Source organism: Podarcis erhardii, assembly GCF_964252035.2.
Source record: "Podarcis erhardii genome assembly, chromosome: 9".
Classification (NCBI taxonomy): Eukaryota; Metazoa; Chordata; class Lepidosauria; order Squamata; family Lacertidae; genus Podarcis; species Podarcis erhardii.
This window is the reverse complement of record NC_138512.1, coordinates 54,418,084-54,434,322: the sequence shown is the minus strand read 5'-3', so window position 1 is coordinate 54,434,322 and position 16,239 is coordinate 54,418,084. Positions and strand designations below refer to the sequence as shown.

Sequence of the window (16,239 nt, the reverse complement as noted above, 5' to 3'; positions counted from 1 at the left end):
TGTCTTTGTTTTAAATATTTGCTTGTATCTATATTAAGTAGTGATGTATGGAAGTGAGAGCTGGACCATAAAGAAGCCGAAGAATTGATGCTTTTGAATTATGGTGCTGGAGGAGACTCTTGAGAATCCCATGGACTGCAAGAAGATCAAACCTATCCATTCTGAAGGAAATCAACCCTGAGTGCTCACTGGAAGGACAGATCCTGAAGCTGAGACTCCAATACTTTGGCCCCTCATGAGAAGAGAAGACTCCCTGGAAAAGACCCTGATGTTGGGAAAGATGGAGGGCACAAGGAGAAGGGGACGACAGAGGACGAGATGGTTGGACAGTGTTCTCAAAGCTACCAACATGAGTTTGACCAAACTGCGGGAGGCAGTGGAAGACAGGAGTGCCTGGCGTGCTGTGGTCCATGGGGTCACAAAGAGTCGGCCATGACTAAATGACTAAATAACAACAACATATTAAGTATAAAAAAGTAAAGGACTACTGACAGTTAAGTCCAGTCGCAAATGACTCTGGGGTTGCGGTGCTCATCTCGCTTTACTGGCCAAGGGAGCCGACGTTTGTCCGCAGACAGTTTTTCCAGGTCATGTGGCCAGCATGACTAAGCCGCTTCTGGCAAAATCAGAGCAGTGCATGGAAATGCCATTTACCTTCCCGCCGGAGCGGTACCTATTTATCTACCTGCACTTTGACGTGCTTTCAAATTGTTAAGTATAGATGCCTATAATACCAGTAAGATTTTTATTGCTGAGTGTAGAGCATTAAAACCTCCACAAAGAGGTAATATTGACTATTAGATCTCTAGATCATTCATGCAGACCTGGAACAGGTAACAACCTCTCTGGAAGACAAAACTGTTATATTCCAAGAATTTTTTTTGGCATAGAGATGAAGGAGAAATAACAGTTAGTCACTGCCTTTCAGCAGTTTAAAACACATGCACTGAAACATCTACCTGTGAAAGGTATCTGGAAGACCAGCAGATTATCATGTTACAGGTGCAGTGAGTCTTAAAGCCTAGGTGCTGCAAACAAGTGGACCATTTACTACTATTTTGAGATGCTTTGTTACAAAAAAAGGACTGGTACATTTTTAGTTCATAGAATTGTAGAGTTGGAAGGGACCACAAGGGTAATTTAATCCAACTCCCTGCATTGCAGGAATCTTTTGCCCAATGTGGGGTTTGAACCCATGACCATGAAATTAAGTTTCTCATGCTCTACCAACTGAACCATTTGTCTCATAACACCTAGGTCCAACCAATCTTTACTAATTGTAGATTGGTTTATAAGAACAACAATGCTACGGATAAATATATTTGATAGAATACTGGAAAAAGCCCAAGAAAAATGCATCCAAGTTGCAGTACTGAGCATCTGAGGAAAAACATCAGGTTCCAAGGATGGACTAATATCATGTGTCATACCTGGGGCCATTGTGTAGTTAAAAGAAAGAGAGAATGTTTGGTGCATTGATTTGTTTCCAACAATTTGCCTGTAAAGCGTACTGTAGCTGAAATTAAAAAGACTAAACATTTTAATCCCACTGCCTTCAATGAAACCTCAGCTGTTATCCGATGAAACTTTTCATTGATTTAAGCATATATATTTTTCATACATATGACCATGCTATAAATTGTAAACAATTTCTCCTGGATGGTGCTCAGCAGTTTGTTTTTTTAGTAAGAGAGCCAGAAGCAGGAATACTCTGCAGATACACAATATCATTTATTTCCCTCTTCTTTGGTTGTCACATCTATCTTACTGTGGCTTTGTGCACACAAGGAATTTGCCCCAATAGAAGCAGCGTGGAAAAGACTAGGGTCAGATTATCATTAAGAATTTAAACCCAACTGCCATTAAAATTTTGCAATATTTAGACAGATATCATCACTTCCTTTTAAATTAAGGTGGTTCAGAATAATACACATGTGTGAAAGTATGATGTTGATAATCATAAAGGAAACAATTTTCTAAATTATAAATGCATTTGGAACTATATCTTTCACAATATATTTTGAGGAAATTGCACAATATTATCAATGCAAATATAACCATCTTGGTACAAGTGAAAGGATTGCCCATGCAGATATTTTACTGTGCTCTAAATAGAAAACAGGGAAACTGAGTATCTGTTTGGCATCTTACCAGATGGAGTCCTGTGCATGGTGATGGAGACACCACTGCATACACAAGGAAATATCTGCTATGCTTATGTAGGGTACTATACCTACATAGATCTCCATCAGGAGTGGGGAACTCTTCCCAGCCTGAGGGCCACATTGCCTCCAGGCAGGGCAGTTCAGCATGTGGCCCTCAATGCCTTTTTGGTGGCCCTTGGCAACATTTGAGCCCCCTCCCTGCAGTTCTTGCGCTGCCTTCCCAAAGCCTGGTAAACAAGGTGCTGGGCTTTGGAAAGGAGGTGTGGGGGCTCTGACAGGTTCCTAGAGTCCTCCAACCTTCTTCCCAAAGCCAAGTCTGTGCTTTCCCAGCTGTGGGGACAAGGTGGGGGGCTCTAGGACCCTGCCAGAGCCTTATGCTTCCTTCCCAAAGAAGGACACCTTGCTTAGCTGGCTTTGGGAAGGCAGAAGGAGGGCTAGGGAGGCATCAAATTTTGGGCTCACTCTCCCCTTCGCACCAGGTGACAAGGCAGTGTGCAGCCCACAGGTTCCATATCTAAGTACTCTTGTGGCCTACTTGGTATGAAAAGTTGGACCACTCTGCTCCAGGGGTCACATATCAGTGGTGGGTGGACCACAGGCAAATGTGGGCAGATCAATCAATGAATTTTTTACCTTTGCAGAGTAGGCTAGTTTCTACACACACTCACACACTCCCATTTGTCCTCCATCCAGGGGAAAAGAAGAATGATCAGAGTTCAAGGCCTCATTCCAATCTGGCAGAAATACTCAAAGAGGGTGTGAAGAAGGGTCAGTTAGGGATGGTGCTGGCCTGGAAAAGGGCTACATAGGCTTGGAGGACTGTATTCAGCACCCAGATTTAAGGTTCCCCACCTCTAGTCTTCGTGAACAACCCGCAAGTTCATTTTCCAATTAATATAGCCCTCTTTTTGAAGAAAAAATAATGAACAATCGTACACACATGTTGCTTGCATCACCCATTACCTCATGTGGGAAATAGCAGAGCATAATGTGCTGCACAAGCTCTTTCCCATACATACAGAAAGCCATGGTGTTTATTTATCGTATTTACAATTCCACTACAGTGATACAACATACATTTAAAGAATAAGTCCTTTATCTGAGAATGAAGCAGCAACCCAACTGTCAACCATTAGGGCGAAATATCTGCTGCAAACAATGAGGCAATATCCTTGAAATGTCACAGCCATTTGTGGCACTATGCTGCAGCAGCAATCAGTACAACTGGAGCACACATTTTTAAACATTAAAAACAATTCAGGGATAAAAGCACAAATGAAAAGAATGACAACTTTGCTAGTAACTAAGCTTAGTGAACTTGTGGCATATTGGCTTAGATGTAATGAGCACATGTAGGATTGGCTTTTGAAAGTTCTTTGGGTTATATTTCATTGTATATCAACAGAACAACTATGACAGCCATAAATTTGGAATTCACCCCTTCTGCTGTAATAAATACTATGGGGCAGTGAGTAAAATATATCCAACCAAAAGTTCATAATTAATCTCAGCTACAAAAGCCACTGGGCTGGGCTTTGAACCAATCACTGGCTTAGTTCAGATATACATTTCCCAGCTAGCGAAAACACACTTTAGCAACCAGGAAGGAACATCAGGACAACATGCTCCACCCTTGTCTCCCACATTCCTTGGTGTGAAGATCCAGGTTAGCTTTAACCACAGTTCTCCTTTATAGCCAAAATGGGGAACTGTGTTTTAATGTCAGCTTACCTACCACCATCTTAAACCATGTGCAAACTGTGGGTAAATATCCTGATGCTGCACGCTATCACATTGTTCCAGAAATAATGGGAAGATGTAGTTTTAAGCTATACAGTATTGGCATGCCAAGGAAGGGAAGGGACAAGGGAGGGAAGGGGAGTTCTGACGCTCATTCCCAGTTACTAAACTATGGTTTAGCAAACTAGGAAATGGATATCTGAATTAGGAAACTAACTCTCGTTTTAACTTATCTCACAGGATTATTTCGGCCAAAAGAGATATATTTGATGCTACAGTATTAAAATATACAAAGTGGTGATTTACACTGAGCATATTGTAACCATTCATTTGAACCTGTAGAAGATAGTTACAATGAAAGACTTGTTTCACAACAGACCAATTTCAATTAAGTATATTCCCTAATAACCATTGAGAACAACAAAAAAGACCTGCATTTTTGCCAATTTTTCATAGTAAAAATGTCATGAATTTAAATAATGTCCTACTTATATATCAGCTAACCCAAAGAAACGGAATTGAGGCTGGAACTGGATGTTATTAGAGTCATATGACTGTTGTGAAAAACAGCATCTTTGTGTCTCCTCTCTCTTTCTCTCCCCAGTAACATCTAGTACTACAAAGTATGCCATGATTTCATACCCACTGAAAGTTCCCTTGCCCCCACAAGCAGTAGCCAATGAAATGGAGCAGAGAAGGCCGGAAACTCACAGCGTGATAACGTCACGGGACTGCTATAACACCCAGTTCCATCCAGACACAGCGAACCAAAAAACAAGAGTGATTTGGGACAGGCAGCACATTGTTTGGGAGAATGAAGATAAAAACATTCCTTTCAGCTCCCGAGGGGGCTTACCTCACAAGAAACATACATTCCACATTACAGGAAGAACAACAAAAAAAGGAAATAAATAAATAAAACACTTTTATAGATACATCATTATGGACAATTTACTCCCCAAAAAGGCATGCGATGCAACAACAAAAATCAAAATTAGATTCCCCTGGATGGCACCTTTTCTTAAATTAACCACAGTAGACAAGTGCCACTCAAGAAGAACGGAAAGAACAGAACAGGGTCAATTCAGGAATGGATGAATGGAGTAATATATTAAAATTATTCTTTGTTCTGGGTAAGGTTACAAAAAAGGAGAGAAAATTACAGTGGATATAGGATGCTGAACAACAACCATTGCAGGTGACCAGACACATCTTTAAATCTATTTTTGTTGAGAAGATAGTTAGTTTAACTAAGGTTAAGCGGGTGGGTGTGGCAGTTTCATAAAAACATTCATTAGATTCCACACTACCATTTTAATCATTTCCCACAAGCAGTGGGCATGAACAGCCACAAAAAGGTAAGGTTAACACCTCTTGCTGCAAAATCAAAACTTTTGTGGCAACAATTGGACCTGAAGAATACTCAGTTCATTTGCACTTGATTATTACATGGAAATTAACACAGTTCTTGGTAGTTTGTTGTTATCCTAGCGTATAACAGAGAGGCTAGGCTGTGTACTTGACAAGAGCGATGCCTTTTAATTTCTCCTATTACCAGTGTAAACTCTCCCATTCACTTTTAAATTTGTAAAGTACTTAACTCTGTCACAACTGCATCCTGGTTCAGTACTTGTTATATCCATGAAAAGATAGTTTGAGGGCTATTTGCTATCTGTTTGGGTTTTCACTAACCTGAATAATTTGCTATTATAGCCTGGTTTCAGCTAGAAGTCTTTACTTCTTCACTTTGATGCTCAGCTGAAAGTGGTAGGTGTTAAATTTGACACCATTTATCTCAAGAGTTCTGCCATAGTTTAAAATGTGATAGGCTAATCATAAATTAATGAATTATATTACAGAGACAAAGGTATTGGGCCCATAGGTGCCTACTTTCCCTATTTGGTAATCGGGCACTGTCTGCAGTGGCAAATTCAACAAATGGTGGCAAGATATTTTGTTGGAGATTGCTCTCTAGATTCTATCTATGTTTCTATCTATATATCACCTAGGTTTTGCATTTTATATTATCCTCAAGTGATATACGTCTTTGCAAATTAGTATGAGAATATCATGTAGAAAAGTTATTTGAAAGGTTGAACTGGACTAGCAAGTCTTCAACTTTCACTTTCCAAACCATCTTTAAAGTTATAATTTTTGGGTTCCTCAACCGGCATTGGCTGCCAAACGGGAGGTCCTTATAAAACAAAACATGTAAATGCGGCCATAATCTGCCCTTAAAAATGAGGGGAATTCCAGCTAAAAATCAAGTAGACCGGAATCAACAAAATGCAAGTTGACCTGCTATTTGACAGAAAAGGTTTCAATAAGGACTTCCAGGTATCTCTAGCATTTCTACTTGGGATCAGAATAGCTATATGCCAAACAGAAGAGAACTCGTTACGGTATAAAGTCTTCATGGTTTCAAGTCATCGTTTTGAATCTGATGCCCTCCAGATGTTTTGGGCTACAACTCCCATTAGCCCCATCTGGCATGGCCAACTGTCAAGGATGTTGGAAGCTCTAGCCCAAAACTTGTGGAGGGCACCAGGTCGGGGAAGGTTGTTGTAAACAATGCCAGCGGATCTAATAACCATGTCTAACTACTATAAAATGAAAGACAGTGAGAAATGACCAGAGATGAAGGATGGAATTAACAAGATGCCCACTTAAGAAGTTTCATTTCACTCCAATCTTACTTAGCCAATGCAAAACAAACAGATGTGCATTAAACAAATATGGCATCTGGACACATGCAAAGATGAACGAATTTTGATGTACCACAGGAACATATACCACATCTCAGCAATTAGCAATATGGTGTCACACAGTGTACTGAACATACCTGAGAAATTTCTTGTAGCCAGCATAGTTGTCAAAATGGCACCCTAAAAAGACATTCAACATAGTAAGTCAATAATCTCTACAGTATTTCTGAAGATAAGCAAAAGGATCTCTCTCTTATTTCAAACACACAGAGGCCTGCTGTTGGATAAAATTCCCTACATTTGAAAGGTTTAAATGGCCCATGTGACTATGTAACATGCTTCTTTATTTTAAAATTTATACCCAGCCTTTCTTTATGAGATAAACTCAAAAGCTTACACACACACACACACACACACACACACACAATAATCAAAATAATCAAAGTGACAATAAAAACAGTTCAAAATACTGGAATCAATTTCCTACATTAAAACCAAGACCAGGATGCAATTCAGTTTTACAAAATGGGCAGGCAGAACTGTAGCCCATGCTAAAATCTCAATGAAACAATACAGTATTGGCTGCTTGCCTGAAGCATAAATAGAGGGCGCATAAAATGTGTAAAGGATAGATTGCCTCAAGGAACACAGGCCTGTTCAAAACTATTTGCAATGCTCTCCAAAAAATTTTTTTAAAAATAATAATACTGAATAATACAATTTTCTAAATATGTAGGTTGTTTTTCTCTTTTAAAAAGAGAAGTTAAAATCCTTTGTTAATCACTTTAGACTTTATTGAAAGAAAACCCTGCATCATCATTAATGTGGAGTGGAGGTGTGCAAACAGGCGCTCTCTCGTTCATTCTACAACAGGACTCATGGAACAGAGGCAGCGGCGTAGCGTGGGTTGTCAGCACCCGGGGCAAGGCAAGTAATTTGCGCCCCCTAACCCGGGGCAAGGCAAGTAATTTGCGCCCCTAACCCCTAACCTGCCGCCGCTGCCAGCTTCTTCTTGCTGCTGCCTGGGCTGGGGTATTTACGGTAAGGTAGCCACGGCGGCGGGTCCGTGTCAGGTGATCTGAGGCAAGTTGCCACTGGCGCTGCCGCCCAAACGACGCCGCTTGCCCGGAGGAGGAGAGCAGAGAGGCGAGGAAAATGCAACATGGCCCAGCAGCGGCGGCAGCAGCGGCGGCAGCGGGGCTGTGAGGAGGGGCTGCCTGGCGCGCCCTCCACGGCCCTGACGCGCGGGGACCGCGGCGAGCGCTGAGAGCTGCTGCCTGCCGGACGCCTTCAGCCCGGACGCGCACAGCTCGTCAGTTCCGCGAGACATGGGGCTCTGCTACAGCCTGCGCCCAAGGCTCTTCGGTGACTCCGGAGGCGGCGAGCGCCCCCCCCCAGATGTTGCGCCTGGTGCGGCCGGACCCCCCTGCACCCCCACGCTACGCCACTGAACAGAGGTGCGGTCGCTAACTGAAATCTTTGCAAGGACTCTGAAGTGGGAGGAACTCTGTATGAGCAGGAGGTCCTCTGTTTTCTTTAATGTTTGGAAATGATCTATGGAACATTCCTGGACAGTTCAGAGGGGAGGGGAGCAAATATACTGGAAGTACTGGATCAGAATGATGGTAAGTCAAATGTTGCAAGCTGAAGTATGCATATGCAGTTAGTATGTATAAACATTCCCAGTCTGTCGTTTACTGAGAACTTGATTTGTGAGAGGGCTTTTGTTTTTGAAACGTTCCACCCCTCCAACCCCCCCCCCCCAAGAAACTGTTTGGTGGTAGGAGAGAACTCAAGGGGGAAAGAGGTGCAATATTAGGGAAACGTTACTGTCATGTATGAGAGAGGGAGAAGCAGCCATAGAGAATACAGACACTCAGCTAATGAATACCTGCTGCTTTTAAGAGACACTAACTATATGCTTTCAGTTTCTCAACTAGCAGGAGGTCTGGGGGGAAACTTGCTTCCTTACCTTAAGTTTCCTTCTTGCATTGAATTTCTTCAGGCAGTCTACAGTCTCCTGTCTGTGCATCATAGAAGCCACAGTAGAACGTTGCTGAAGAAAAAGGGGGGGGGGGGAGAGAAGTGTTTTGGTGCATGCAACCAGATTTGCAAATTTATTCAGTATTAACAATCTCCATGAACAATGTTTTCTGGAGCTACTTCCAGATGCCAGTGGCAACTCTGGAGCCCTTGATGAAAATGACAAGGCTCCTCCCACCATTTGATTGGCTCTGCAACTAAATAAAACAAAAACAACCCCACAATTGCCCTGCTTTAACAACAATAATCTTTTAAGATGATCAGATATCAGTGCAAGGTCCTCATATCTAAACTTTAGAGTCTGAAGTGTTTAAATGAAAGTGGTTGGCTCTTCAATATAACGAACTGTATTTAAACAGGATTTAAACCAGGCTTAATCAGAAGTAAGTCCTATAGAATTCAATGGAAATGACTCCCAGGTAAGTGAGGTTAAGGATTTGTGAGGGGTTTTTATGGGAGAGGCAAACAAATAAAGGCATCAGATTATAATCTCAGGGTCCTTGTGGGTTCACCAGAAGATGGTGCTTAGGCAATACATGCAAAATAACATACTAAATTCTTATCCCAAATTACCATTTGTATAGAAAGTGGTAAGCAGCTTAATTTAACCAAAAGGTTTTATAATGTGAAGGGAGTCCCCTGTTCATTTTTTAGCCATATGTACACTAAAGCCATACCACTGAATTACAAAAAAAGCATTTGTGCCTTAAACCTTGTGCCAATTTTATTTTATTAGTCCATTTTTCCAACAAGTGCTATTTGCCATACTTTATTGTACCAATTTGTCAGAGCAGCACCCTCTAAGTTCTTCCAGCAGCTCATTATTATGAGCCTGCCTGCTAGTAAAGGGGAACTTATTAGAGGTTTGAGATGTAAGTTAATGTTATCTGCCTCGGGGGAAAAATGAGCAGCAACAGCCCTGGACACTGAAAGATGTTTTGTCCAGTAATTGCTTTTATTTCAACAAATACTTCCTCCCAGAACTGAGTCACTTTCCCAAATGTCCACCACATATATTGATTAGAGCCTAATGTTTCACAACCGCTCTAACATTTTAGTGAGGAGGAAGAGCTAATATGGGCTAACTGTATAAGGGTGAGATAGGTATTTGTGCTCCACTGTAGTATTCGTGGTACTGCCGAACTCCAGTTATTGAAACTGGTGTTCTGTGAGCCAGAAACACATACCCTCAACACCTTATTTGAATTTACAGACTATTATTACAATATAATTCACCTTAAGGTGAAAATGCTAATTATAATTGTGGTGCCCTGGCTATTAATATAAAAATGATTCTCACTGGGCAGCAACAATTCTAATTATCAGATTTCTAAATGTATTTATTTATTATACTAATATCCAAATTACCTCCCACAGAATTCAGAGTGGTGTATTCAGTTCTTCCCCATCCCATTTTTATTACAACAACCACCCTCTGAGGTTAGCTGAGTAAGAGGGATGGTGACAATCAAACCATGAACTTCATGGCTGAATGAGGGCTTGAACCCAGATCTCCCCTGGGCTAATGTAACAATCTAATCATTACTCTGGCTCATTGTTGAGCTGAGATTTCAGGTATTCATGGAAGGAAATCATGAAATATTTTACTGCAAGTGGAATAGAAAGGCATGGGATACAAGTTTTGGACTTTGCCCTCTGAACAAAGAAGACAGCTAGTAGAATCCTACTTACACAGATCCAGGGGTGTTTGAGGGCCTCTGATGCATTGATACGTTTGGCAGGGTTGATTGTAAGCATTTTGTTGATGAGGTCTTTGGCTTCTGGGGTCACCGTGTCCCATTCTGGTGAAGGAAACTTGGGGGAAAAACCATACCCATGTCACACATAATCAAGATTCTTTGACACAGAGAATTTGAAAGGAATTTCAATGGCTGTTATTCTATGCTTTCTGGGCCTTCAAATCCCCTGATTTCTAAGCAAGTTGAATCAAATCAAAGAAGTAGAAAATAGGAGTGGACCCAGAAAATTAATTGAAACACATACGTTATGTCTGTTTGTTTTATTATAGAAAAAGAATGCAAACGACCCCAAGAGGCACAGTAAAGCCTAAAAATATCTAAATAAAAAGCAACAACAAGCAATATGAAGGGATGTGCTGGGGAGAACAGGTGAGCATAATCTCCTAAGACAGGTGGGAAGGGAAACCCACTTCTGAATGCCACTAATTCTTGCTTGTTGATTACCACAAGCAGCCACATCACCAGGGAAAGCACAAACACCTGTTAAGTTTGCTGGCTGTGCTCCTGAGAGCAGGCTATTACATTATGAAAGGCAATTTGCACAAAGGAGTCCTCCGAGTCAGCAAGAGGGATAATCATGCTGAAGAATAGACATTTGTCCATTTGAAAACACATCACTATGGGCATCGCATAGGAATGAGCTTGGCAGGAGGGGGGGAAAACATCTCATAATTCTGAAACGTCTTTTGGCTGCCGCTTCTGCAGCTGCCAGACTCAAGGATTCTGAGCTGTGAGAAAGTATGATGGATATACTGTAGGCGGTGCTGGTATCTTGCATGGCTCATTTCACAATTCTCCGTCCCGGGCACACATATGCAAACTTGCAAGCGAACCAAGAGAGATCACAGCTGCGGGAATCTGTGACAAATCTAACTGAAGAATGAAATGAGGAAATGTAAGCAGCACCAGAAAATGAAAGGGGAGGGGCAAGTTTGTATAGAGAGGAACATCCGTTATAGGTGTGTGTAATAGAGACAGGGACAATTTAAAAAGGAATTAAGAACTACATGGAGGGAGTTTTGTTTGTGAAAGGGAACAGAAATCAGATGTTCTTGCACTCCAGCTCCCATCAGCTACCTCCAGCACTTACAGTGGGTCATGGAAATTTGCAGTACAGCAACACCAGGAAGACCAAATCTTCCATACCCCTTGTTTATGTCATCAGTTATTTATTATTTTGAAAATGTACACCTTGTTTTACCTCCAAAAGAAATCAAATCAGCCTTTGTTCGTATGAACAAGACAACACCCAGAGATACCCCATATGGCTCCCACAAAGGCCACCATCACTCTCAATTTTTATTTTTAATTGAGCTTTGATGGCTTTAGGGAGATTTGTCTGGTTGTGAAGAGATCACTTGGTTTGGGGGTGGGGTGGGCTATTCTGCTGGTGTTTTATTTGCTGTGGGGCAGGCGTATAGGTGTTTTGTCGGGGGGGGGGCACGACAGTTATAAGAACTTCCAATTTTTTCTTCAGTGAAACAGGCATTCTGTGGTGCAAATGACTGTTCCCTGTATGTGTTCCTGGACTCAAAAAGGTTGGGGAGACACCTGGGATATACAATCTTGTGGTTTCTCTTGTTACATCACAGCTGCTTTTCCCATACGTTAGTTCTTTAAAGTTCCTGAACAGTTAATTGTGCAATGTTGCTCGTATATTAAAATGGTAGGCAGGAATGACTGGATGCTAGAATCACAAGCTAATACTTGGCCGTTTTGCATCACTGTCATCCCCACTATTATCATATTATAGTGAGCTATCATCAGAAAACAAGAAATTGAAGTATTACATCATACGCTCCAGCCTTGATCTGTTGGTAGAGTCTGTGCTGATCTTCATCCCAAAAAGGAGGGTATCCCACCAAGAGAATGTAGAGGATAACACCTGGGGAAGGTGACAATAAGGACACATGAAGTATGAGCAGGCCAGGGCTGAACTGATACTACCCTTGCTGGTGCCGTTCCCGGGAAAATCAGAGGCTCACTATGTCAGGTTCCTACTGGAAGACTGGACAAACGCTAGAACGTTGGAAGTGGCAAAGTTTTTATCGGTGATTGCAAGAACAAATGAGCCCTATATTTTAAACAAAATGCTTGATTAACCTGGAGGTAGGCTGTATGAACTGTGTATTGATTTGTAATGTTTTGTTGGGTCTCTGGGCCGTAATAAAGATAGTTGTTGTTGTTGTTGTTGAATATAAGAAGAGCCTGCAGGAACAGGCCAATGTCCCATCTGGTCCACCATCTCACAGTGGCCAATCAGATGCCCAAGCAAAACCTACAAGCAGGACCCAAGCTCTCTCTCTCTCTCCTCTTGCATTTTCCAGCAGCTGGTATTCAGAAGCATACTGATTCCAAACTGGAGGCGGAGCACAGCCGTTATGGCAATCCTTATCCTCCATGAATTTGTCTAATCCTCTTTCAAAGGCATTCAAGTTGGTTAGTAATCACTGGCAGCGAGTTCCATATTTGAACTAATCACTGTACTTTATTTTATTTGTCCTGAATCATCCAACATTCAGCTTCATTGGATGCCCAGGAGTTCTAGCACTGCGAGAGGGAGAAAACGCTGTCTCTGTTCACTTTCTACTTACCACACATAATTCTATAGGTTTCTATAATGCCGTCTCTTGCACGCCTTCACTCTAAAATAAAAAGCCTCAGAAACAGCAACCTTTCCTCACAGGGGAGTCGTTCCATCCCCTTGATCAACTTTGTTCGCCCTTTTCTGAACCTTTTCCACATCTACAAGACCGTTTTTGTGGTGTGACAATAGCATTAAACTAAGTCAAAATGACTCAAATAAATATTTTTCAAGGTAACTGACACAGCTTTCTGCGACTGTATCATCCAGCTTATAAAAAAAGCAAACAAAACTTTGAAGCAGATTTGGACGGGAGCTATGTTGATGCGAAATGGGGCTAATATTTAGATCAGAGCCGTTTGCTGACGGAAGGGCTGTTTATATTCTCCTTTCACTATCTCTTTACTCCACTCAAATCCCCCCTGAATAAAGGTACCTGCCCTTTCCCCCTAGAGCAGGAATGGGGTTCAAATGCAGCTCCCCATGCCTCTTGATCCAGCCCAGGAAGGAGGAAGAGGGGCCAGCTCTATTCTCCTGCCTACCAATGTCCTTCAAATCTCTCCTTCCCCTCCTCCAAATTTACGCCAGCCCACGTCCACATGATTTTAATTGTATTGCAATGATTTATTGTAAACTGTCTTGGAAAGTTATATACCGTAAAAAATGGGTCTATAAAAAAATAGTATCTAGCAGAGGTTTTTAGGAGGAGCAAAGCAATGAAATATAAAAGCTCGCTTACAGAGGCTTTTAAAGGAAGAAAAAGAAAATCCCAGAAATAAAAAAGATCTTACCACACGCCCACATGTCTACTGGCTTTCCATAGGGATCTTTTCGTAGTACCTCCGGGGAAAGATATCCTGGCGTACCAGCAAAACCTTAAAAAAAGAAAGTATCATTCTTGTAAAACGATCCATATAACATCAGTCACTCTTTTAGAACATACTTTAGATATTTGTGAGTCTACTGCATTTTCAGCAACTCTTCCAACTTTAACTATCTGTAGCGAAAGAGATCTACTACTCCTTGTTCTGAAATAGGCATTTGTGAATCGGTCTCATGAATTTCAGGCTTTCAGCTCTGAAAAAGGCAAATGAATTCAGAGAATCTCAACAGGTACATGGGGAGAAAGCTTCCTGTATTCTTCCTTCAGCCCCTCTAGAAAAGTGAACTTGCACCCCACCCAATTTCTGAATTATCTTTCCTCAATTGCTCTCCCTCCCCCAGCGTCCTGGAGAGGGAGCTCTATAGGGTTGCAGCAAATTGCTAAGAGAGAATCAGGTGTAAGCTGAGCTCCTTAAAGAGATTTTGCAGGATCAGGCCTGCGGTACATGACAGGTGATCCAACACACTCCAAGACATCTTTGATGATCTGGTTTTCCCTCAGTGATGTTACTACCCTGGCTGATATCATCATGTTCACAAAGTGACTCCCGGTTGACCTGGTATCATTATATGGAAGAGATATAGGCCCCAATAAAAGGGGAAGGGGAATGACAGTAATCAAGTCTTGGGCCCACAAAACTTCATTTTGACAATGAAGATAAGAGACCACCGCCTACTAAATTTGTACCCTGCTCTTCTTCCATTGAACTGAAGGTGGTACAGATCCCATGCTACCCTCAGAACAACCCTGTGAAGTAGGTTCAGCTGTATGGGAGCTGTGGAAAAAAAAGCCACTAGTAACTTCCTGGAGGATTGTGCACAAAAAGATTTAATGCTCAGCATTTCTCAGGAGGTGTGTTGGGAGGGGAGCTGTTTGAGGGAAAAATCAGCTAGAATGGTGACTAGGGATAAAGTACAGGAAGTGCCCAAAACACACCCACCTGAGGAAGTGGGAGAATGCATGCCTTGCATGCAAAAGATTCCAGGTTCAATCCCTGGCATCTCCAGGTACAGCTGCAAAGGACTCTGACTCAAAACCCCTGAGAGCTGCTCCCAATCGGTGTTGACAATACTGAACTAGACTGGCCAATGATATAAGGCAGCTTCTTAGTTTCCATGTGAATAAGATGGCACAGCAGGATAGATACAGAGAGGAAATGGGTAAGTCAGAATGTTCTCTTACCAAACCAAGCCTGTTGTTCACCTTGCACTTCAATAGCCAATCCAAAATCTGCCAGTTTTACCGCTGCTCCCTTTGACTTGCTAGCTAGGAGCAAGTTCTCAGGCTTAATGCAGGGAAGAGGAAAGGGAATGGGGGGAAATGAGAGATCACGTAAGTCATCATTTCTTTAAATGCCTACAAAGAAGATGCAGAGACTGTTTTGGTTATAGTCTTCAGTTTATAAAAACCATTTTAATTGTTTTTTAAATTTTGTGCATTTACTGTCGTTTATTGCACTGATTGCCTCGGACCACTAAGCGTTTTATAAATTTGTTAAATTGATAAATGCTCAAATATGAGTTTATTTTAATCTACACAAAACAGAAGAGTTCCAGGATAGATTCTGAAGACTCTTCCTCACAGGGCTCTTTTCATCCCTCTTTGTTAACAAGATGCCCACATTGAAAGCTCAGGGCCAAACTACATGCTACACTTAATGCATAGAGTGCACTTACATCTAAAGTTTTCATTTAATTACAGGCACAGAGGATCAGATGACCAACCCTTCAGAGCTACAGGGGGTCCTAATGTTGCTCTCTCCACCTCTGGGGCAGCTTAGAGGGCTAGTAAAAAAAGCCAACCACCTCTCATTGCTTCAATGGGAAGGTTTTTTTCCCTTTACCAGCTGCCAATAGTCATGTGGAAGGAAGATTTTAGTCCTGATCATTGCAGGAGAGAGAAGGGATAAAGCTTTTCTTCCTGCTCACTGCTTAGCCTAGTTACTCTCTCCCTGCACCCATAATTAAATACAAATTGGAGATATAGCTACACACAGAGATGGGAAAGAAATTTGATTCAGTTCGCATTTGAAGGTGAACCTACATAATTCACACTTTCCAGAACTGAAAAACAGCCGTCTATTGAAATTTATACTTCTCTGAATTCTGTGGCGCTGTTTTCCAATCAATGTTTACAACAAATGCATGTATTAGGAGAAAGTGTGCAAAAAAGGAACACATTTGTGAAAATAGCGTACAAAATGCATATTAGGGAAAATTCCTTGTTATTAAACGTATGCATCAGTGGAAACTACTTACAAAAGTGTGTTTATTAGGAGAAATTTGCCCTAATATGCTGGTGAATTTTCATGATGATTTCTTTTCAGCGGAAACTGAAATGGAAAGATCCACCCATCTCT

At 41.6% G+C, this 16,239-nt stretch overlaps 1 protein-coding gene across 11 annotated transcripts in view; it reads right to left on the bottom strand.

The window, feature by feature from the left end:
- The window catches only part of CAMK2D (calcium/calmodulin dependent protein kinase II delta), a gene marked incomplete at its 3' end in the record, with an annotated part of 146,648 nt that overhangs the window by 38,335 nt on the left and 92,074 nt on the right, over positions 1–16,239 (bottom strand). For all 11 annotated transcript variants that reach the window (XM_081876975.1, XM_081876982.1, XM_081876976.1 and 8 more), the window contains 6 exons: positions 15,063–15,165; positions 13,789–13,872; positions 12,204–12,298; positions 10,346–10,468; positions 8,583–8,666; positions 6,748–6,790 (listed from right to left, as the gene is read on the bottom strand). In XM_081876975.1, the coding sequence (XP_081733101.1) occupies positions 6,748–6,790; positions 8,583–8,666; positions 10,346–10,468; positions 12,204–12,298; positions 13,789–13,872; positions 15,063–15,165 (532 nt within the window). The remainder of the gene's footprint in view (positions 1–6,747; positions 6,791–8,582; positions 8,667–10,345; positions 10,469–12,203; positions 12,299–13,788; positions 13,873–15,062; positions 15,166–16,239) is intronic.